General features: G+C 45.7%; 1 protein-coding gene across 2 annotated transcripts in view; it reads right to left on the minus strand.

The window, feature by feature from the left end:
- LOC118395561 (polypeptide N-acetylgalactosaminyltransferase-like 6) overlaps positions 1 to 24,744 on the minus strand; it is a 271,053-nt gene that overhangs the window by 186,648 nt on the left and 59,661 nt on the right. For both annotated transcript variants that reach the window (XM_052464695.1, XM_052464694.1), the window contains exon 5: positions 23,661 to 23,827. In XM_052464695.1, coding sequence (XP_052320655.1) covers positions 23,661 to 23,827 — 167 coding nt within the window. The remainder of the gene's footprint in view (positions 1 to 23,660; positions 23,828 to 24,744) is intronic.

Below are 24,744 nucleotides of genomic sequence, written 5' to 3' on the forward strand. Positions count from 1 at the left end.
TAACATTTTGGATTTCCTTAATTTTGACAATATAGCCAAATTGAGGCTGGCCCATCAGATATCGAGCAGTCCTGCCTTAAGGACGGTTTATAATAATCACCTATTCCCATGAAAATGTCTGTCTTTCAAATACTATATTTTGATAATCCATTAAACTCACATACAGTCACTGTTAAGGCTAGGCTACCTCATCATCAAACAACCAAGTGAAGTAAAACCTGTAATTACCAGTTTCAATGTAATTAAGGTTTATTGTATAATATATCTTTACTAGGGCTGACCCCGTTTAGTCGACAGGCCAGTAATTTCTGTTAATTCATTCAATATATTATTATTACAGCTGTTTACCATTTTCATTGTCTGATTGGACACATAGTTTGCAGAACTCACAACCTATGCTACACTTGTGGGAGAAGTTTTTGTTAATTTCCTTCCATTTTCTAGTTTTGTCATTTATTAATCATCTTTGTTGCGTAAGGACTCGCACCTGATTACGCATATAGAAGTAGGACTAATCTACCTGGCCTGCGCAAATGTAGGCCTAAAATATGCCCATTTGGGGAGGTCTAATAGTATTTTTGATTGTCTTAACATATCACCACTAATGAGCTGTGGACCTCAAACAGCAAGTAAAACGAAGTCTGCTTATAGACTCAATTGAAAATGCAAATATTTCCAGCTCTCTCCCTTTCGATAAAAAAAGGAAAAGGAAAAATGTAATGCTCTGTATATTTACAAAAAAACACACTGCAATTTGACATACCAGGTACCATGCAGAAATGGACGTGAAAAATATGGATAATTTTGGTGCCCATCAATATTACAAACTTACAGTATCATATTTATGCTTATATACAGTTGAAGTCGGAAGATTACATACACTTAGGTTGGAGTCATTAAAACTCGTTTTTCAACCACTACACAAATTTATTGTTAACAAATTATAGTTTTGACAAGTCGGTTAGGACATCTACTTTGTGCATGACAGAAGTCATTTTTCCAACAATTGTTTACAGACAGATTATTTCACTTATCATTCACTGTATCACAATTACCGTGGGTCAGAAGTTTACATATACTAAGTTGACTGTGCCTTTAAACAGCTTGGAAAATTCCAGAAAATGATGATGATGTCAGGGTTTAGAAGCTTCTGATAGGCTAATTTACATAATTTGAGTCAATTGGAGGTGTACCTGTGGATGTATTTCAAGGCCTACCTTCAAACTCAGTGCCACTTGCTTGACATTATGGGTAAATCAAAAGAAATCTCAGGAAAAAAAGGAAAAAAATTGTAGACATCGACAAGTCTGGATCCTCCTTGGGAGCAATTTCCAAACGCCTGAACAAACAATCTGTACAAACAATAGTACGCGAGCAAAACACCATGGGACCACACAGCCGTCATACCGCTCAAGAAGGAGACGTGTTTTGTCTCTTAGAGATGAACGTACTTTGGTGCGAAAAGTGCAAATCAATCCCAGAACAACAGCAAAGGACCTTGTGAAGATGCTGGAGGAAACAGGTACAAAAGTATCTCTATCCACAGTAAAATGAGTCATATATCGACATAACCTGAAAGGCCACTCAGTAAGGAAGAAGTCACTGCTACAAAACAGCAGTAAAAAAGCCAGACTAAGGTTTGCAACTGCACATGGGAACAAATATCAAACTTTTTGGAGAAATGTCCTCTGGTCTGATGAAACAAAAAAATAGAACTGTTTGGCCATAATGACTATCGTTATGTTTGGAGGAAAAAGGGGGAGGCTTGCAAGCCGACGCACGCGGGTGGCAGCATCATGTTGTGGGGGTGCTTTGCTGCAGGAGGGACTGGTGCACTTCTCAAAATAGATGGCATCATGAGGGAGGAAAATTATGTGGATATATTGAAGCAACATTTCAAGCCATCAGTCAGGAAGTTAAAGCTATGTCGCAAATGGGTCTTCCAAATGGACAATGACCTCAAGCATACTTCCAAAGTTGTGGCAAAAAGGCTTAAGGACAACAAAGTCAAGGTATTGGAGTGGCCATCACAAAGACCTGACCTCAATCCAATAGAAAATGTGTGGGCAGAACTGAAAAGGCGTGTGCAAGCAAGGAGGACTACAAACCTGACTCGGTTACACCAACTCCTGTCAGGAGGAATGGGCCAAAATTCACCCAACTTATTGTGGGAAGCTTGTGGAAGGCTACTCGAAACGTTTGACCCAAGTTACACAGCCCTTGCTAGATCAAGAGAAAGTCATTTGGCATCACCATCACCAAGGTAACCAAAAGCCCTCTGAAATGTAAATCTATCTGAGAAAGAAGGCACCTTGCCTCCACTGATCTACCACCACTATGTTCAAGTGTGATATCCTGTAGCACTCTCAGAACTGCAGGAAGCCTGTCCCTCAGATTACAGCATGCCATGTATCTGCATGCCCACCTGTAAGTCTCTGTAGTTCCCTGGGCTGCTGCTGTGGATACAGCACTTTCTGAACTGCAAGCCACTTGAGATGAACATACGAGCCAGATACAAAGTTATAAAACTTCTGCAGTAGAGCAAAACAGTTAACTGCCTCAGGCATTCATCCCACATGCATTCATCCTTTTCTCTATGAGGGGGTCATGCTTTGCTATTTCTTCTAAGTTTGTCAAAGAAATGACCCTTCTTGTGAGAGTCATTAGACTCTCAATGACCAGCCTAAGTTACTAGTTAGATCATGCCTAGCCCTACTCTGCAGTAAGTAACTTAGCTAGCTATAATTTCTTACACCTTTACGACAGCAAACAGGCTATCTACAAATGGTGGTAATCTTTTGAGTAACTTTAACAGATTGATAATAGCAATTGTTATTTTTGAGTTCAAGTACAAAAATCTAACTGAGATAATGGATTTCAAATTGCTGATTTTTAACTTGCTGAACACATTAGCTAAACATTTGTATACTGTATGTAACACTTCAGGTGTCGTAGGTGTGTGGAGTCAAACGCAGGAGACAGTGAGTGCAAAGCTGTGCGTCTTTAATAGCGCCAACGCATCCCAGGGTGCTCACAATAGTAACGGCCCCAAACACAGGGAATGAGAATGTACAACAGAAAACGTAACGACCAGGCACTAACACGTACTTCTAACAACAGAGCCGAAGGTTACACTGCAATAATCCCGCACAACAACCAGGCGGGCCGGCTGCCTAATAAAGACAAACTAATTAGCTGATTCAATCATGAACAGGTGCTACCACTAAACATACAAGGAGGGGGAGGAAAAACAATCAGTGGCAGCTAATAGGCCGGTGACGACGACCGCCGAGCGCCAACCGCCCGGGAAGGGGAAACACCTCGGTCGGATTCGTGACAGTACCTCCTGACGCGCGGCTCCCGCAGCGCGCCGACACCGGCCTCGAGGTCGCCCGGAGGACGAGGTGCAGGGCGATCCGGATGGAGGCGATGGAAATCCTCAACATGGATGGATCCAAGATGTCCCTCACCGGTACCCAGCACCTCTCCTCCGGACCGTACCCTCCCAGTCCACGAGGTACTGCAGGCCCCTCACCCGGCGTCTTGAGTCCAGAATGGCCCGGATCGTGTACGCCGGGTCCCCTCGATGTCCAGAGGGGGAGGGACCTCCGGTACCTCACTGTCCTGCAGGGGACCAGCTACCACCGGCCTGAGGAGAGACACATGAAACGAGGGGTTAATTCGATAATAGGAAGGGAGTTGTAATCGATAACACACCTCGTTTATTCTCCTCAGGACTTTAAAGGGCCCTACACACTGCGGACCCAGCTTCCGGCAGGGCAAGCGGAGAGGTAGGTTTCGGGTCGAGAGCCAGACCCTGTCCCCCGGTACAAACACGGGGCCTCACTGCGGTGGCGGTCAGCACTCCTCTTCTGCCGTCCACTCGCTTGTCGTAGAGACTCCTGGACGGCCCTCCAGGTCTCCTTGGAGCGCTGTACCCATTCCTCCACCGCAGGAGCCTCGGTCTGGCTCGGATGCCATGGTGCCAGGACCGGCTGGTATCCCAACACACACTGAAAAGGGGACACGTTAGTAGAGGAGTGGCGTAGTGAGTTCTGAGCCATTTCAGCCCAGGGAATGTATCGTGCCCACTCCCCTGGCCGATCCTGGCAATACGACCGCAGAAACCTACCCACCTCCTGGTTCAATCTCTCCACCTGCCCATTACTCTCGGGGTGATAACCGGAGGTCAGGCTGACAGAGACCCCAAACGTTCCATGAACGCTCTCCATACCCGAGACGTGAATTGGGGGCCCCGATCAGAAACGATGTCCTCCGGCACCCCGTAGTGCCGAAAGACATGGGTAAATAATGCCTCCGCAGTCTGCAGGGCTGTAGGGATACCGGGCAACGGGAGGAGACGGCAGGACTTAGAAAACCGATCCACAATCACTAGAACCGCGGTGTTCCCTGAGACGGCGGAAGATCGGTCAGGAAATCTATGGACAGATGTGACCATGGCCGCTGTGGAACGGGGAGGGGTTGTAGCTTCCTCTAGGAAGGTGCCTAGAGCCTTACTCTGAGCGCACACTGAGCAAGAGGAGACATAACCCTTAACGTCCTTAACCAACGTAGGCCACCAATACCTCCCCTGAAGGCTCCCCACTGTCCTCGTCACCCCAGGGTGACCCGAGGAGGGTAGGACGTGAGCCCACCGAATCAGCTTGTCCCGAACATCAAGCGGCACGTACCTTCGCCCCGCTGGACACTGAGGAGGCGCGGGTTCAGCCCGTAACGCCCGCTCGATGTCCGAGTCCACCTCCCATACCACTGGGGCTACCAGCTTAGAGGCGGGAAGGATGGGAGTAGGTTCGGTGGACCCATCCTCGGTGTCGTAAAGGCGGGACAGTGCGTCAGCCCTCACGCTCTGGGAGCCCGGTCTATAAGACAAAGTAAACCGGAACCGGGTGAAGAACATGGCCCACCTTGCCTGACGTGGGTTAAGTCTCCTTGCAGCCCGAATATACCCAGATTCTGGTGGTCGGTCCAGATGAGAAAAGGGTGCTTAGCCCCCTCAAGCCAGTGTCTCCACACCTTCAGAGCTCTAACCACCGCTAGCAACTCCCGGTCCCCACATCATAGTTACGCTCCGCTGGGCTGAGCTTCCTTGAGAAGAAAGCGCAGGGGCGGAGTTTTGGTGGCGTACCCGAGCGCTGTGATAGCACGGCACCCACCCCAGCCTCGGACGCGTCCACCTCCACTATGAATGCTAGAGAGGGATCCGGATGCGCCAACACGGGCGCCAGTGAACAGCGCCTTCAACTTGTTGAATGCCCTGTCCGCCTGTGCTGACCACTGCACGCACCGGGCCCCCCAGCAGTGAGGTAATGGGAGCCGCTATCTGGCCAAAACCCCGGATAAACCTCCGGTAGTAGTTGGCAAAACCCAAAACCGCTGCACCTCCTTTACCGTGGTTGAGTCGGCCAATTACGCACGGCCCTAATGCGTTCACCCTCCATCACCACCCCCGAGGTGGAAATGCGATATCCCAGAAAAGAGACGGCTCGCTTAGAGAACACGCATTTCTCAGCCTTGACGTATAGGTCATGCTCCAGCAGTCTTCCAAGCACTTTGCGCACCAGAGACACATGCGCGGTGTGAGTGGCCGAGTAGATCAGAATGTCATCGATATAAACAACCACCCCTGACCGCACAGGTCCCTGAGAATCTCGTCTACAAAGGATTGGAAAACGGCTGGAGCATTCTTTAACCCATACGGCATGACGAGGTACTCATAGTGGCCGGATGTAGTACTAAATGCGGTTTTCCACTCGTCTCCCTTCCGAATACGCACCAGACTATACGCGCTCCTGAGATCCAGTTTTGTGAAGAACTGCGCTCCGTGGAACGATTCCACCGCCGTAGCGATGAGAGGTAGAGGGTAACTATACCCCACTGTGATGGCGTTTAGACCTCTATAATCGATACACGGACGCAAACCTCCCTCCTTTTCCTCACAAAAAGAAACTCGAGGAGACGGGTGAAATGGAGGGCCGAATGTACCCCTGTCCCAGCGACTCCGTGACATATGTCTCCATTGCCAACGTCTCCTCCTGGGACAGCGGGTACACATGACTCTTGGGAAGCGCAGCGTCTACCTGAGATCTATCGTACAATCCCTTCCCCGGTCGATAAGGTGGTAATTTAGTCGCTTTCACTTTACTGAAAGCGATTGCCAAATCGGCATACTCGGGGAATGCACACCGTGGAACCCTGGTCTGGACTCTCCACCGACGTGGCACCGATGGAAACTCCCAAACACCTTCCAGAACACTCCTCTGACCACCCCTGGAGAACCCTTGTCTCCACGAAATTTTAGGATTGTGCCGGGCCAGCCAGGAGTCCCCAGCACCACTGGAAACGCAGGCGAATCAATAATAAAAAAACTGATACGCTCCCTATGATTCCCCTGCGTCACCATGTCCAGTGGGACCAGGTCTCCCGACCATCCCTGACCCTAATGGCCGGCTATCTAGGGAGTGCACGGGGAAAGGAGAATCTATCGGCACCAGCGGAACCCCTAACTTAAGGGCGAGTCCGCGATCCATAAAGTTCCCAGCTGCGCCTGAATCGACTAGCGCCCTATGCTGGGAAGAGGGAAAAAAGTGAAGGAAAGAGATTAAGACAAACATATGGCCAACAAGGGATTCTGGGTGAGTCTGATGCTGACTCACCTGGGGTGACCGAGAAGCGTTCCGCCTGCCATCTCTACTCCCAGACGGACCCCCCAGCACCGATCAGACGTGTGTCCTCTCCGACCACAGTTGGTGCAGGAAGGCCCCTCCTCCGGCACCTCGGCGCAGCCCCTCCCAACTCCATCGGAATGGGAGCGGAGGGGCCGGGTGGTGGAACGCACAGGACCCTTCTCTGAACGCTCAAGGGGCAGCCAGCAGATTGTCCAGTCGAATGGACATGTCAATCAGCTGATCCAGTGACAGAGTGGTGTCCCGACACGCTAACTCCCGGCGGACGCCCTCTCGGAGACCACACCTGTAGTGGTCCATAAGGGCCCTGTCGTTCCACCCAGATCCGGCTGCCAAGGTCCGGAACTCCAGCGCGTAATCCTGGGCGCTCCTCCTCTCCTGCCTGAGATGAAAAAGTCGTTCTCCCACCGCCGGCCGTCTATAGGGTGATCAAATACGGCACGGAAGCGGCAGGAAAACTCTGGGTAGTGCTCCCGCGCTGAGTCTGGGCCATTCCAGACTGCGTCGCCCACTCCAGAGCACGACCCGTGAGGCAGGAGATGAGGACACTCACCCTCTCCGCTCCTGAGGGAGGGGGTCTAACGGTGGCCAGGTATAGCTCCAGCTGAAGCAGAAACCCCTGGCAACCCGCCGCTCCATCATAAGCCCTCGGTAGCGTCAGACGAAGGGTGCTGGAGTCGAGTGATGGGGAGACCGGAGTCGGGGGTGCCGAAGGTGGAGAGAGGAGACCACTCCTCTCCCATCGGTCCATTCTCTCCATCACTTGATCCATCGCGGATCCGATCCGATGGAGAATGGTGGTGTGGTGGAGAACCCGTTCCTCCATCGATGGGAGAGGGTTGGCTGCTGCTCCTGCTGACTCCATTCGATTTTTATGGTGCGGGATTCTGTAACACTTCAGGTGTCGTAGGTGTGTGGAGTCAAACGCAGGAGACAGTGAGTGCAAAGCTGTGCGTCTTTAATAGCGCCAACGCATCCCAGGGTGCTCAAATCAATAGTAACGGCCCCAAACACAGGGAATGAGAATGTACAACAGAAAACGTAACGACCAGGCACTAACACGTACTTCTAACAACAGAGCCGAAGGTTACACTGCAATAATCCCGCACAACAACCAGGCGGGCCGGCTGCCTAATAAAGACAAACTAATTAGCTGATTCAATCATGAACAGGTGCTACCACTAAACATACAAGGAGGGGGAGGAAAACAATCAGTGGCAGCTAATAGGCCGGTGACGACGACCGCCGAGCGCCAACCGCCCGGGAAGGGGAAACACCTCGGTCGGATTCGTGACACTGTAACTTACAACACTGCACTGTATATGCGTGTATTATTAGCACAGATGTAAACATAATGTTAGGCTAAATTGAGAACCGATCTATCTTATCTGATTAACTGTCTGTTCCTATTCCCCAGGCGCTCTCGTTTGATGACTTCTGTAACCGTAATAGCCTTGGTTTCATGCATGTTAACATTAGAAGCCTCCTCCCTAAGTTTGTTTTATTCACTGCTTTAGCACACTCTGCCAACCCGGATGTTCTAGCTGTGTCTGAATCCTGGCTTAGGAAGACCACCAAAAATTCAGAAATTTTCATCCCAAACTAAAACATTTTCAGACAAGATAGAACTGCCAAAGGGGGCGGTGTTGCAATCTACTGCAAAGATAGCCTGCAGAGTTCTGTCCTACTATCCAGGTCTGTACCCAAACAATTTGAACTTCTACTTTTAAAAATCCACCTCTCTAAAAACAAATCTCTCACTGTTGCCGCCTGCTATAGACCACCCTCTGCCCCCAGCTGTGCTCTGGACACCATATGTGAACTGATTGCCCCCCATCTATCTTCAGAGCTCGTGCTGCTAGGCAACCTAAACTGGAACATGCTTAACACCCCAGCCATCCTACAATCTAAGCTTGATGCCCTCAATCTCACACAAATTATCAATGAACCTACCAGGTACCTCCCCAAAGCCTTAAACACGGGCACCCTCATAGATATCATCCTAACCAACTTGCCCTCTAAATACACCTCTGCTGTCTTCAACCAAGATCTCAGTGATCACTGCCTCATTGCCTGCATCCTTAATGGGTCAGCGGTCAATCGACCTCCACTCATCACTGTCAAACGCTCCCTGAAACACTTCAGCGAGCAGGCCTTTCTAATCTCCCTGGCCGGGGTATCCTGGAAGGATATTGATCTCATCCCGTCAGTAGAGGATGCCTGGTTATTTTTTTAAATGCCTTCCTAACCATCTTAAATAAGCATTCCCCATTCAAGAAATTTAGAACTAGGAACAGATATAGCCCTTGGTTCTCCCCAGACCTGACTGCCCTTAACCAACAGAAAAACATCCTATGGCGTTCTGCATTAGCATCGAACAGCCCCCGTGATATGCAGCTGTTCAGGGAAGCTAGAAACCATTATACACAGGCAGTTAGAAAAGCCAAGGCTAGCTTTTTCAAGCAGACATTTGCTTCCTGCAACACTAACTCAAAAAAGTTCTGGGACACTGTAAAGTCCATGGAGAATAAGAACACCTCCTCCCAGCTGCCCACTGCACTGAAGATAGGAAACACTGTCACCACTGATAAATCCACTATAATTGAGAATTTCAATAAGCATTTTTCTATGGCTGGCCATGCTTTCCACCTGGCTACTCCTACCCCGGTCAACAGCACTGCACCCCCCACAGCAACTCGCCCAAGCCTTCCCCATTTCTCCTTCTCCCAAATCCAGTCAGCTGATGTTCTGAAAGAGCTGCAAAATCTGGACCCCTACAAATCAGCCGGGCTAGACAATCTGTACCCTTTCTTTCTAAAATTATCTGCCGAAATTGTTGCCACCCCTATTACCAGCCTGTTCAACCTCTCTTTCGTGTCGTCTGAGATTCCCAAAGATTGGAAAGCAGCTGCGGTCATCCCCCTCTTCAAAGGGGGGGACACTCTTGACCCAAACTGCTACAAACCTATATCTATCCTACCCTGCCTTTCTAAGGTCTTCGAAAGCCAAGTCAACAAACAGATTACCGACCATTTCGAATCTCACCATACCTTCTCTGCTATGCAATCTGGTTTCAGAGCTGGTCATGGGTGCACCTCAGCCACGCTCAAGGTCCTAAACGATATCTTAACCGCCATCGATAAGAAACATTACTGTGCAGCCGTATTCATTGATCTGGCCAAGGCTTTCGACTCTGTCAATCACCACATCCTCATCGGCAGACTCGACAGCCTTGGTTTCTCAAATGATTGCCTCGCCTGGTTCACCAACTACTTCTCTGATAGAGTTCAGTGTGTCAAATCGGAGGGTTTGCTGTCCGGACCTCTGGCAGTCTCTATGGGGGTGCCACAGGGTTCAATTCTTGGACCGACTCTCTTCTCTGTATACATCAATGATGTCGCGCTTGCTGCTGGTGAGTCTCTGATCCACCTCTACACAGACGACACCATTCTGTATACTTCTGGCCCTTCTTTGGACACTGTGTTAACAACCCTCCAGGCAAGCTTCAATGCCATACAACTCTCCTTCCGTGGCCTCCAATTGCTCTTAAATACAAGTAAAACTAAATGCATACTCTTCAACCGATCGCTGCCTGCACCTGCCCGCCTGTCCAACATCACTACTCTGGACGGCTCTGACTTAGAATACGTGGACAACTACAAATACCTAGGTGTCTGGTTTAGACTGTAAACTCTCCTTCCAGACCCACATCAAACATCTCCAATCCAAAGTTAAATCGAGAATTGGCTTCCTATTTCGCAACAAAGCATCCTTCACTCATGCTGCCAAACATACCCTTGTAAAACTGACCATCCTACCAATCTTCGACTTCGGCGATGTCATTTACAAAATAGCCTCCAATACCCTACTCAACAAATTGGATGCAGTCTATCACAGTGCAATCCAAAGCCCCATATACTACCCACCATTGCGACCTATACGCTCTCGTTGGCTGGCCCTCGCTTCATACTCGTCGCCAAACCCACTGGCTCCATGTCATCTACAAGACCCTGCTAGGTAAAGTCCCCCCTTATCTCAGCTCGCTGGTCACCATGGCATCACCCACCTGTAGCACGCGCTCCAGCAGGTATATCTCTCTGGTCACCCCCAAAACCAATTATTTCTTTGGCCGCCTCTCCTTCCAGTTCTCTGCTGCCAATGACTGGAACGAACTACAAAAATATCTGAAACTGGAAATTTACTTACTTGATATATTGTATTTACTTTGCCACCATGGCCTTTTTTTGCCTTTACCTCCCTTATCTTACCTCATCTGCTCACATCTTATATAGACTTGTTTCTACTGTATTATTGACTGTGTGTTTGTTTTACTCCATGTGTAACTCTGTGTCGTTGTATCTGTCGAACCACTTTGCTTTATCTTGGCCAGGTCGCAATTGTAAATCTAGATCTAACGTTAACTCACACAGCGATACAAAGTCGTCCAGGAAACCTAAGGTTTAGCATCGGGTTTAAAACTTACTTCAAATATGATGCTTTCGCCAATCGCGAAAAGATCTCGTGGAGCTGTGGGAATATTCTCTCTTCTTCTGTATGTTCTTCTTATTCTTATTCTTCTGTATCTCGCAACCAACGTTAATATTGTCTTTTCCTCGCGCCTGATTTGAAAAATGCGCGCCGAATGTCAAAATAAATGCTTCTTTCAACAAAAGGTGAAATGAGATGTCAATCAGCATCAAACTGCCAGTAGCGAATAACATTTTGGGGTGGCACCCGGGGTGGCCAATCGGATGTCAGGGTTATCCAGTGCCACCCTGGACACCCCTCTGGCTCGGCCCCAGCGTAAAGGCTAAATCTGCAAATGCCAGCAGCAGCGGGAGAAGGGTCGTAAACAGTTTTCTTTCTTCTGGTTAGGCTATATTGATCTCTGGCTCCCTCTTGAATCATTTGTGTGTCTTAATTATTTATTCAAACAGTGTGCTTACAGCTTCAGACAAGTTCAGTACATACAGTCTATGGAAAAATACACCTTTTAAAAAATTCAACCAATCGATTGGTGATGACTCTCGGTCGCCCAAAATGTTATTTTTTCCAATTAGCACCCCTTTGCATAATACATAGAATAAAAAGAGCAAAAGCGCATAACAGAGTGTCATCTCGGTTCTAGCTAAATGACACTGAATGAGGGGACATTTCACGATTCATTAAATTCTGTGGAGTGAATTCAATTTGCGCCCATGTTTTAATGAGTGCCCAGCAGTGGTTAATTTGGAGATACCCTGAGAAGCAATGTGAAATGGTTATCTTTCACAGGAACAGCTTTCCTTTCTAAAGACTTTTAGCTGAAATGTGTGTGTGTGTGCGTGTGGGGGGGGGGCTCTCTCTCTCTCTCTCTCTCTCTCTCTCTCTCTCTCTCTCTCTCTCTCTCTCTCTCTCTCTCTCTCTCTCTCTCTCTCTCTCTCTCTCTCTCTCTCTCTCTCTCTCTCTCTCTCTCTCTCTCTCTCTCTCTCTCTCTCTCTCTCTCTCTGTGTGTGTGTGTGTGTATGTTACTGCCTGTGGAGGGCGAATGGTGATTTGGCTAAGCTATAAAAGGAAACATTTGCAAAGCACACACAATACACAGCTGGATGTTTTTGCAGGGCCTTCAATTTAGCTAAGGATTGTTCTTTTAAAAAGTTCAAAGCATTTTAAAGTTTTAATTTAGGCTATTTGGTATTTACTGTGAACATTTAGTTTTCAGCTTAGTGTTTTCTAACCTGGCATGCCCTGTCATATTTCAAATTTGGCTAAAGTTAGACAGCAACAAATTCATGTACTGAGATTCCTACCGATCTCATTTGAGTCTGTCATTCAGGTAGCTTAAATTAGAAACAACTGTCATCTTTGATGCTTTGAGCGGTAGAATCTAATTCATATTCCATTTTCCAACCCCTCTTGTTTGAAAGCTACAGAAATGACACTGTCAGTCAGTCAGCCAGTCTATTCCAATAAGAACACCTCTCTCTTATCTCTCACATCACATTTTTTGGGGGCGGTTGCCGGGTGATTGACGGGAATTGGATCTTTGCCCTTAAATGTTGCCGTGGAGATAAAGCGGTGGTGACAGCTCCATGCTGTGAGTGACTTGCTGGATATTTCCACGGTGACCGCGGGCGGTGACACTTCAGGAGTGACAGGTGATTTTCTCCCCACAAGGTGTCGGAGGGGGTCTGAGCTCAGAGAGAGCGAAACTCTGAGTTCTACCAAGGTGAAGACCTTTGGACACAATTCAGCAGAGTCCTTGCCAACAGGTCTCCGATTGGTTGGTTCACACATTGCAGGTACCAGGATAATTGGACTAGGTGTACCTTTAATATAGGGTAAAACATGCACATTTGAAGTCCATATGTATAGACAATATAACGAACAAGCAGCACACCAGATTTTAAGCAATAAGGCATGAGAACCTGGGGATTATCGTGTGATAACTCCAGACTAAGGGCTGTTCTTAGGCCTGAGGCGAAGCCATAGGAAACAGCCCTTTAGAGGGGATTATCAGATGATTTTTGATCACCTATTTGGCCGGATCTGGTACCTCTCCTGGCATGAACAATTATATTCACTTTTTGCAATGTCAAAAATCAAATAAAAGCGATAAAATTTATTTATTTAGAGTTGCCCCCCCCCTGTATCTCTCCCAGAACTACAATGAGATTCCATTTCTATGATTTCTCTCCCTCACTCTGCTCTGATAGACCTGAGCCTGCAATTCTCATCTCTCCAGCGCTGCACTTCATGATTTATTTCCTTATAGAATCTTAACCGTGCAAAGGGTCCTGGAGGAGCTGCAGCAACACTGATACATTTAAATACATTTGCCAAAGTTATAGAGTTACTGCTGTCTGTTCAGAAATAAATTAAATAATTCAGAATAGCCTATTACACTAGAAAGCCTATAAGTTTGCCACAGAGGATCAATAGCGTCGTATTTTAAAATTGCCTAGCTGTGGAGTGTATCCCAATAACAAGGCATAGCCTACAGTCTGGAACACGTGGCAAATCTGTCAGTGAACAAACAGCATGCAGACAAGACAGGTTGGAACAAATGGCTCTAGCTGAAAATAGAAGACTATGCTGTAGGCTACCAAAATACCTAATCAACTTCCAAATATTTTACAAAGTAAACCAGGAGAGAGAGGCTTTTGGCACGAGCGCATCGGCCATCACCAGTGAGGGAGCTGCGCATCATTGGGTGAGCCAGTGGAACTGGAAAGACTTTTTAGAACTATCATTTCCTACTCATATTGTAGCCTGCAATAGCTATTGATGGATTCAAGACAAGTTAGTTTTTATTGATCTCAGATTTTCAGTTGTTCTTTGTCAAAGTAGCCTCTCGTTTTGATCATTTGTGTGGTATTATGGCGATTTTAAAGACAATTGGGAACTTGAGTTGGAATCATGATGTCAGTGATATTCAGGTCGGAGCTCTAGAAAGAGGCCCGAATTCCTGACTTGGAATTCCGAGTTAGATGACTATTCAAAACAAATCAGAGTTCTGAGATTTCCCAGTTGCGAGTTCCTAGTTGTTTTGAACTCGGCAATAAAAAAGATTATACCAAAGTCTCCAGTCAAATGAAATGCGTTTTTAAAAGACAGACATTTTCCCAGACTCTATGCCACTAAAATTGTTCCCCATGCCACTACATGTGATATGCATGCAATGCTTTATTATAAAGGTGATTATTTTTTCATGCGTTCCGGTACCTCAGAGCTCCCCAGGTCACCCCCCTCTCGTGCTCACTTTATGTTCCAGCACTTCCTGATATACAAATTAAGCACTGAGGATAGCTAGACTAAAGTTACTTCAACCTTTGCTACTGTAACTAACTATCCAACTAAAACTAACACACGATCACATCAAGCAGCTGAAAGGACAGCAAACAATGTGCATTTTCCTTTGTTTTACCTTAGTTTATATTGCCAATTCTTTGGATATATCCATGAATGATCCTGATAAATGAATTGGCCTGACTTTTAGTCTCGTCATGTTCATGTGCATGGCACCATGGAGATCCCATCACACACAAAAGCATCATGTTGCACAGGTTGGATAGGCAGACAGCAAGGCTTATATTAACCCCCGCTGTACCAAACCTAATGCTAGACTAGTAGCATGGGGAAATATTGCCTAGATGCAGGCTTGTTTGGGGGGTTTGTTTTGTTACACACAAGGATATACCATGACACATTACATTCTTAATTGAATAAAACAATGAACTTTAGAATGTTTTTATTTATTTTTTACTCCTGCTTTAATGCTGCACACTGTAAATGTAGCCTACAGTTCTGAAGACGCACAAAGTGATTTTTTTTATTTTAAAGCTCCTTTTTCTCTCTCATGGGCTATGGGTTATGGGTTGCTTTTCACATGAAAAGGCATTTTACTATCATAGCCCTCCGGTCAGCCCCTGACAACAGTATGCTATTTACCAACTTCAAATGGCCTGCAGGCGCGCACCAACGGAAACAGAATCAGTTCTATGATGGCAAACATCAGACATATTCACTATTGCTGTTAGCTGAGGCTACTGTTAGGGAAAGGGGAAAGGGGGAAACCTAGTCAGTTGTACAACTGAATGCATTCAACTGAAATGTGTCTTCCGCATTTAACCCAACCCCTCTCACTCAGAGAGGTGCGGAGAGCTGCCTTAATCAACATCCACATCTTCGACGCCCAGGGAACAGTGGGTTAACTGCCTTGCTCAGGTGCAAAACAACAGATTTTTACCTTGTCAGCTCAGGAATTCCATTCAGCAAACTTTCGGTTACTGGCCCAATGCTTCTAACCGCCCCTAGCCAACAAATACCGGAATAGCACCCTGAAAACAACTTCACTGTCTGCTGTTGTGGCATTTTACGTCATTCTATGTGACGTTATTTACAGAGGTACATCATAGGGGTCATTCATATGGGCACAGAAGATAAACAGTTTTTTACTTTATTTTTTAAGCTGAGAGGCCGTAGTTTTTATGGGAAGAGGCAACTCATTCAACTCTGAGGCTCCAGAAAATACCTTTCCTAGCATTACTCCTGAACCTGTATAAGCAAACATTTGCAACACCTGATGGTGCTGTGATTGTGTGCATCCCTAACACTGGGAAAGTAATCAGTTAGATATCTGGGCGCAGAACCATAAATACTTGTGTAAACCAAACCCAGTCTAATCTGGGACACAATCAATACTACCTTCAATACTACCCTGATCATCTTATTATGGGCTATCTGGAGCTTCCCCTTCATAAGCTTAGATAAGCCCCCAAACCAGGAAGTACTAGTGTAGTCAAAGTGGCATTGAATGAGAGCAGTGGCTATCACTTTCATGGAGTCCTTATCAAGCAGCTTGGACTTTCTAGGCAAAAATGTAGTCCTGGCATTAACCTTCCCTTAGCACTTTAGTGGCCATGCTCACACCTCCCGATCTTCCATCAAGGATGCATCCCAGGTAGCTAACAGAGGTTTTTAGTAGTCAGCACCTCCCCGCTAACTCCACTCTGATTTCAAAGTACCTACTCAATTTAGGTCTGGATCCAAAAATAATTGCCACAGTTTTACATTAGTGCAGAGATACCTTATAATCTCCAAGCCATTTGCTAATGTTAGTAAGCTATGTGTTAAGTATGCTCTCCAACATAGTTTTACTTTTGTGAGACCAGAAGAGTAGAGTCATCCTCATAAAGGAAAAGACGGCAAGAACAAGCATCTTTCATATTGCTAATATACAGTAAAAATAGTAAAGGTCCAAGCACGCTCCCCTGCAGAACACCACATTGGTTTTGCCTGAGACAGTGAACCATTAACCTGTACTATTTGCTCCCTACCTGATAAAAATGACTTTACCCAGCCTAGAGGGATACTGCTTAACCCCAGTGCCTCCAGTTTGGAGATTAGGAGACAGTGGTTAACTGTATCGGAGGCCTTTTCTAGGCCAAGCAGTACCATTCCACAGAGATTTCCCTCATCAATCTCCTTCCTGATGAAGTCAGTCAAGTAGACATGAATCAGTGGAGTATGTTTTTCAAAAACCTGACTGAAAATCATACATTAGACTGTGTTTGTTGACATATTCATACTCATGTACAACTCTCTCCAGGATCATTGATGTTACACTGAGGATAGATACAGGCCTATAGTTCCCAGGGTCAGACTTTATCCCCTTCTTTACAGGGGTATAACTTTAGTCTGTTTTATGTCCCTGGGAAAGATGCATTGTTTAAGAGAACGATTAACCATATGCGTAATACAAGGGGAAATTTGCTCAGCAGAATATATAAGAAACCTTGCAGGAATATTATCCAGGCCTGTGGCTTTGGAGCATTTAAGCTAGCATCCTGGCTATTTTGGCTGTTGCTACCTTTGCAAAAGATTTTGACTGAACCCGTAATTCGGCACAATACTTATTGACTTGGTCGTTTCCATACATACCAGAACTGGTGGGCAGCTTGCTAACCAGCTTGCTGGCAACAGAAATAAAACAAATGTTGAATTCATTGGCAACCTCTACTTTTTCATTTACCATCTCCCCCCTGATGTTCAGTCCAATACTGTTCAGTTTGTTTTTGGTAGTACTACTACAGCCTAGTTCCTTCAATGATTTTCAACGTTTTTTAGTGTAATTTTTGTTCTCAATGATTTTATCAGTAAAGTAACCCCCCATCCTGCGCTGTGCTTAATTTCTGTGATGTTTATATAGGACAAAAACATGCTGCTCTTTCGAGTTCTTACATTTTATCAAGGCCTTATTCCTTGCTTGGATAGATTCTAGAATCTCCTGATTAAACCCAGGGCTAGATCTCTGCTTTACCCTGACCCGTCTAATGGGAGCCATCACATTCACCACATCAAGGAATCTACATTTAAAGGCTTCCCAGGCACTGTCTACCCCAGCACTGGTGACCAGTCAATTGTACCCACTTGCTCCCTAAACATTTCAACACAGTATTTATTGAGTCCTCTGATTCTAACAGTTTTGTGAAATTATAATATATATCTTTAAAAACCCTCCTTGTGTAAGATGTAATAAAGTTATCACTGATTCCATATACTATTACTCCACTCTGCGATATTTTGGATTGATCAGACACCAATATTAAGTCAATTGTACTTTGCACCGTTTCCCATACCCTGGTGGGATCTATTATCATTTGGGTCAGGGCAAGTGATCTACAGAAGTGCATAAATACATTGTGAGTTGGGTTTGCCTTTTTGCAGACATCAGTATTGAAATCGCCTAACAAACTTATTTCCTTCACCAGGGAATCATTACAGCTTGACAACACAATTTCCGAGACCTACATAGAATGCCTTCTGATTGGGCAGCCTGTAACACACCCTCAACAAAATCGGCTTGGTTTTGGGAAGGCAGATATCCAGCCAGACAATCTCCAGATCAACGCTTAAATCCGATCTGACATTATAAGCAATGTCCAATCTTACAAATGCACATATCCCCCCCACCATTCCGATTCTGATCCTTCCTCTCTCTGTAAAACACAAGACCCCCACCTCTGATTTGCGAACCAACAGACGTATCTCATCTGTCTTCGGTAGTAGGCTTCGGACGTTTAAGTACACAAAATGTAAACACGTATTCCCAAAGGCCTCACTGAATGCCCGATCCCGATGTAACTCGCCTCCCACTGCACTACCATCCTCCCGCTGCATTGACTCCGGTGGCCTCTCTGCCACCATTGAGCACCCCACCCCAGGCGCTGCTCCGTTGGCCTCTCTCGCCTCTGGTGGCCTCCGCACCGCTGCAGACCCCCCCTCCTCTGGTGCACTCTCCATCCTAGGTAAGTCCCCTGGTCCCACTCCACCTTCATATTATTTGAATAGTGAAATAATTTCTAATGCCCATCCATATAAACTATGTAGCTGTCACGCCCTGGTCGTGATATATTGTGTTTGTCTTCATTTATTTGGTCAGGCCAGGGTGTGACATGGGTTTATTGTGGTGTGTTTTGTCTTGGGGTTTTGTGGGGTGTTGGGTGTGTGGCTTAGTGGGGTTATCTAGCAAAGTCTATGGCTGTCTGGAGTGGTTCTCAATCAGAGGCAGGTGTGTATCGTTGTCTCTGATTGGGAACCATATTTAGGCAGCCATATTCTTTGAGTGTTTTGTGGGTGATTGTTCCTGTCTTTGTGTTTGCACCAGATAGGGCTGTTTTGGTTTTCACATTTCACTATTTTGTAGTTTCTTCATGTATAGTTTTTTCCTTCATTAAAATATCATGAATCATCATCACGCTGCATTTTGGTCCGACTCTCCTTCTCCACAAGAAAGCCGTTACAGTAGCCAACTGATTGGTATACTTATGCAACATAATCATATTTTTCCACTGAAACTTAATGGATTGGATATCTTCACAGTTGTTGACTAATGCTGCGTTCACAAAAAGTGGGAAGGTGGTATTTACCACATTCAGCTGGGAAAGATCCACTTGAACGCCCCTCCAACTGGTAATTACTAGTGGGAAACTTGTCTATCATCCCTGAGCTCCAACTTCTCCCACATGCTGACCTCTGATGTCACCTAGTAAGGAAATAACCTCGATAACTGCATTTTCAGCAGTCAAATACAACAACAAAACATTGTTTATAAAAAGCTATATATTAATATGGGTTTTGAGCATTATAATTTGTTTACAAGCATGGTAGCTGTACTTTTAGTTTGTGGTTGATGAAGCTTGTTGGCCTTTCCGTGTTTCTCTGGGAATTACAACCATGGGTTATGAACGTAGCATCAGACAATAAAGGTTGATTTCATTATTTATAATTCGAGCAACAGATGGAGAGTTATTATCATTATGACTCATAATTATACATTGCCAAATGATTTCTCAGAAGGTTTTGTTTCAAATGTAGCTATTCTGTCTGCAGAGCTTATTGTTATTCTCGCTTCAGGTGAAAAATCTCTTCATAGATATTTCTGCTTCCCTCACTGGAGAATTGTCCTCCACAGGCACAAAGAGGCCACTCTGCCTAGCTGCTGTGTGCAACACACCAGAACGTGCCTAGCTTCTCTGTGTAACACACCAGAACATGATGGGGGTGAACGCAGTCCTGGGATGTGTAGCCAGAATATCTGGCATGCATTACACAGCGGACCAGTTTAGGTACTATTGAAGTGTGGTTGTAAGATGGGTGAATAATAAACTATATAATATGGCCAGTGACAATAACATTAACACATCAAACGCAGGCAAGCACACACACACACACACACACACACACACACACACACACACACACCTTGGGGGATAGATTCAGCTGTAAGGTAGAGCAGCAGCTGTGACCATCTGCCGTCCCACCGCGAGGACTATCGTCCCAGAGAGCCTCAACTCACTGAGAATCTGCCACCTCTAACAGTGATCCCACAACACACAAACACACAAAACCTTGCCCAACGCTGCCATTCACACACACACACACACAGAACCAAAATGACCCATTTCCACACATTCACCTGACTCAGTATGTAAACAGGACAAACAGGCCTACAGCATGAATCAACCAACAGAGAGTGGTTACATGGGTGAACTGTGGACCAAGGACTCAAACTATGAAAGTGCACAGCTTTAATATAAACGTTACCTACCTCATAGGGGAACTCAGCAGTTGAAACGACAACAAAGCTGGCACCCCATCACTGTTTTTGGTAAAAAGCTGGGGGACGGGGCTGGAGAAATGTAACCACTTTCAAATTCATAAACAGAGCTAGATTCCAGGATTGACCATCCATGATATCAAAATGAGTTTTGACCATGTTTTGAGCCTATACTGTGTTTGTTTACATTTAGGTTGTTTACAAACATTGGAGTAAAACAAGCTGACATTGTGGGTTCTGATGGGTTATGACAGTTGAACTAAACTCACCAGGCATTTATGTACAAGACATACTTCTTCAAGAATGAATTCCAAGACCAAAATGGATGTAGCATCGCTCCTTTAAACAACCAGTGAATCCCCCATTTGGCTTAATCATCCCCTGATTCAAATGAAGAACACACACTCTAAAGTCCATCCACCAAGAGGTTGTTTGTGCTGTTGCTCTTCGCCCGCTAAAACAATATTAAAATACCTCAATTATGCTAATACATGCATGGGCTTACAGAGGCGGAATACGGAATGTGGAATGATCCGGGCTAAGCCCTGTGGTGTGGTGTCTTCTCTGTGTGTGTGTGTCTGTCTCGGAAGGCCAGCGGACTGAGAGTTCCAGTGGATTGTCTCAACTTCTCAACACTGTGGGGGAGCATACAGTACACTGAATCGACACAATGACTGACCCTGTCCGGCCAAGGTGGTCTGGCTGCTGAACGATTACGTTCTATCACACTCCTCCTGAGGCAAGCAGCCACACCACTATAGGAAGTGAATCTCTTTCTATGCAAAACACTAACATCCACAGAACCACAGGAGAGAAAGAGGGCACTGGCCAACAGGGCAACCAGCTGGCTGGGGTGCAAAACCTTAGTCCTCCCAAACCAAACTACCTCACCATAGAGGTTGAGAGGTTGACACAAATGAATATGGCTCATACTAGCTTCACACACCGGGTTATCCTCAAGACAACGACCCTCAAAGGCAACATCCAGGGTTGTAGACAACAAAAACATACACTAACAGAGATGAATCAAAGTGAGATTCTATTAGTTGGTAGGGGTAATGGAACTAGTGGAAGTGCCCCGTACCCACTAACACCATACTGTTGGAGCTAGGAACACAAGCATTTCGCTACACCCGCAATAACATCTGCTAAATATGTGTATGTGACCAATACAATTTGATTTGATTTGATTTAACCAGGGTCCTATCTGATACATAGAGCACCATACTGCAATAACTGTAGTTTTACCAGGGTCCTACCAACACCATACTGTAATAACTGTAATTTAACCAGTGTCCTACCAGCACCATACTATAATGACTGTAGTTTAACCAGGGTCCTACCAGCACCATAATGTAATAACTGTAGTATAACCAGGGTTCTACCAGCACCATACTGTAATAACTGTAGTTTAACCAGGGTCCTACCAGCACCATACTGTAATAACTGTAGTTTAACCAGGGTCCTACCAGCACCATACTGTAATAACTGTAGTTTAACCAGGGTCCTACCAGCACCATACTGTAATAACTGTAGTTTAACCAGGGTCCTACCAGCACCATACTGTAATAACTGTAGTTTAACCAGGGTCCTACCAGCACCATACTGTAATAACTGTAGTTTAACCAGGGTTCTACCAGCACCATAATGTAATAACTGTAGTATAACCAGGGTTCTACCAACACCATACTGTAATAACTGTAGTTTAACCAGCGTCCTACCAGCACCATACACGAATAACTGTAGTTTAACCAGTGTCCTACCAGCACCATACTGTAATAACTGTAGTATAACCAGGGTCTTACCAACACCATACTGTAATAACTGTAGTGTAACCAGGGTCCTACCAGCACCATACTGTAATAACTGTAGTATAACCAGGGTCTTACCAACACCATACTGTAATAACTGTAGTTTAACCAGGGTCCTACCAGCACCATACATGAATAACTGTAGTTTAACCAGGGTCCTACTAGCACCATACTGTAATAACTGTAGTTTAACCAGGGTCTTACCAACACCATACTGTAATAACTGTAATTTAACCAGTGTCCTACCAGCACCATACTATAATGACTGTAGTTTAACCAGGGTCCTACCAGCACCATAATGTAATAACTGTAGTATAACCAGGGTTCTACCAGCACCATACTGTAATAACTGTAGTTTAACCAGGGTCCTACCAGCACCATACTGTAATAACTGTAGTTTAACCAGGGTCCTACCAGCACCATACTGTAATAACTGTAGTTTAACCAGGGTCCTACCAGCACCATACTGTAATAACTGTAGTTTAACCAGGGTCCTACCAGCACCATACTGTAATAACTGTAGTTTAACCAGGGTTCTACCAGCACCATAATGTAATAACTGTAGTATAACCATGGTTCTACCAACACCATACTGTAATAACTGTAGTTTAACCAGCGTCCTACCAGCACCATACACGAATAACTGTAGTTTAACCAGTGTCCTACCAGCACCATACTGTAATAACTGTAGTATAACCAGGGTCTTACCAACACCATACTGTAATAACTGTAGTGTAACCAGGGTCCTACCAGCACCATACTGTAATAACTGTAGTATAACCAGGGTCTTACCAACACCATACTGTAATAACTGTAGTGTAACCAGGGTCCTACCAGCACCATACTGTAATAACTGTAGTTTAACCAGGGTCCTACCAGCACCATACATGAATAACTGTAGTTTAACCAGGGTCCTACTAGCACCATACTGTAATAACTGTAGTTTAACCAGGGTCTTACCAACACCATACTGTAATAACTGTAGTGTAACCAGGGTCCTATCAGCACCATACTGTAATAACTGTAGTTTAACCAGGGTCCTACCAGCACCATACTGTAATAACTGTAGTATAACCAGGGTCCTACCAGCACCATACTGTAATGACTGTAGTTTAACCAGGGTCCTACCAGCACCATACTGTAATAACTGTAGTTTAACCAGGGTCCTACCAGCACCATAATGTAATAACTGTAGTATAACCAGGGTCCTACCAGCACCATACTGTAATAACTGTAGTTTAACCAGGGTCCTACCAGCACCATACTGTAATAACTGTAGTTTAACCAGGGTCCTACCAGCACCATACTGTAATAACTGTAGTTTAACCAGGGTCCTACCAGCACCATAATGTAATAACTGTAGTATAACCAGGGTCCTACCAGCACCATACTGTAATAACTGTAGTTTAACCAGGGTCCTACCAGCACCATACTGTAATAACTGTAGTTTAACCAGGGTCCTACCACAGTCACTGAGCAGGGTGTGGTGTAAGAACCCTGACCACCAATTCACATAGTAACGTAACAGTTAACCAGGTGTCCTACCTCTGTCACTGTAGTCGTCCACCAGTATGATCTCAGCGATGAGGTGGTCTGGGGTGCGGTAGGAGATGCTGTGGATGGTCCTCAGCAGGGACGACCAGCCCTCATTGTGGAAGGGGATGATGATGCTGGTGTTGGGAAGGTTCTCCAGGTACAGCTTCGTCTTGCAGCTGAGGAAAGATAATACACAATATACCAGGGACTGTATTAGCCTCCATGTTTTTTAATACATCAGACCAGACCTTTCTTGACCTGTCCTGACAAAGACCCCAGTGGGATCGAAATTCAATACATCAGAGACATCGTGCGCGTTTCATCTCCACGTGCAGCTTATGCATTTCATGTAGAGCTCGCTGCATGTGTTGGTATTTGGTATGTTTGAATATAGTGACTCACATCTTCCTACATCTGGAAAGCCAACCTGCTCCTTGCTGTGTGTCACATTGCAAAGCCAGCCAGCCATCCAGCCATCCAGCCATCTTGCCAGCCAGCTAGCCAGCTAGCTCGCCATCCATAAAGCCAACCGTCCAGCCAGCCTTACAGCTAGCCAACCAGCCAGCCTCAAACACATAGCCTGCTTTACCTTCTACCTCTGTGCTGAGTCGTAAAGTAAATCCGAGTTTAAAAGAGCCACTCCAGCTTCAGCTGGCCTAATAAACAATTCAGGAAATCTGCATGTTAATAGCCGCCTCGACAAAGCTGAAATTGGCAAATGAAGCAGCAGTTTTACGGTTCACACGAGTCTCCTGCTAATTTACCCCGGTGACAACCTTGACAAGCTGTTCTAATTTATCACCGGTCTCTGCAGAATGATGACTCGGTACTTGGTTAGAAGCCCTGGTTTTTATTATTGTTTTATTTAGGGGAGGGAGGGAGGGAGGGAGGGAGGGAGGGAGGGAGGGAGGGAGGGAGGGAGGGAGGGAGGGAGGGAGGGAGGGAGGGAAAAAGAGACAATGAAAGAGTGAAAAGGGAAAGAAGAGATTGATAGAGAGAGAGCGAGAGAGCGTGAGAGAGAGAGAGAGAGAGAGAGAGAGAGAGAGAGAGAGAGAGAGAGAGAGAGAGAGAGAGAGAGAGAGAGAGAGAGAGA

The sequence above is a fragment of the Oncorhynchus keta genome, chromosome 16, assembly GCF_023373465.1.
Source record: "Oncorhynchus keta strain PuntledgeMale-10-30-2019 chromosome 16, Oket_V2, whole genome shotgun sequence".
NCBI classification, from domain to species: domain Eukaryota; kingdom Metazoa; phylum Chordata; class Actinopteri; order Salmoniformes; family Salmonidae; genus Oncorhynchus; species Oncorhynchus keta.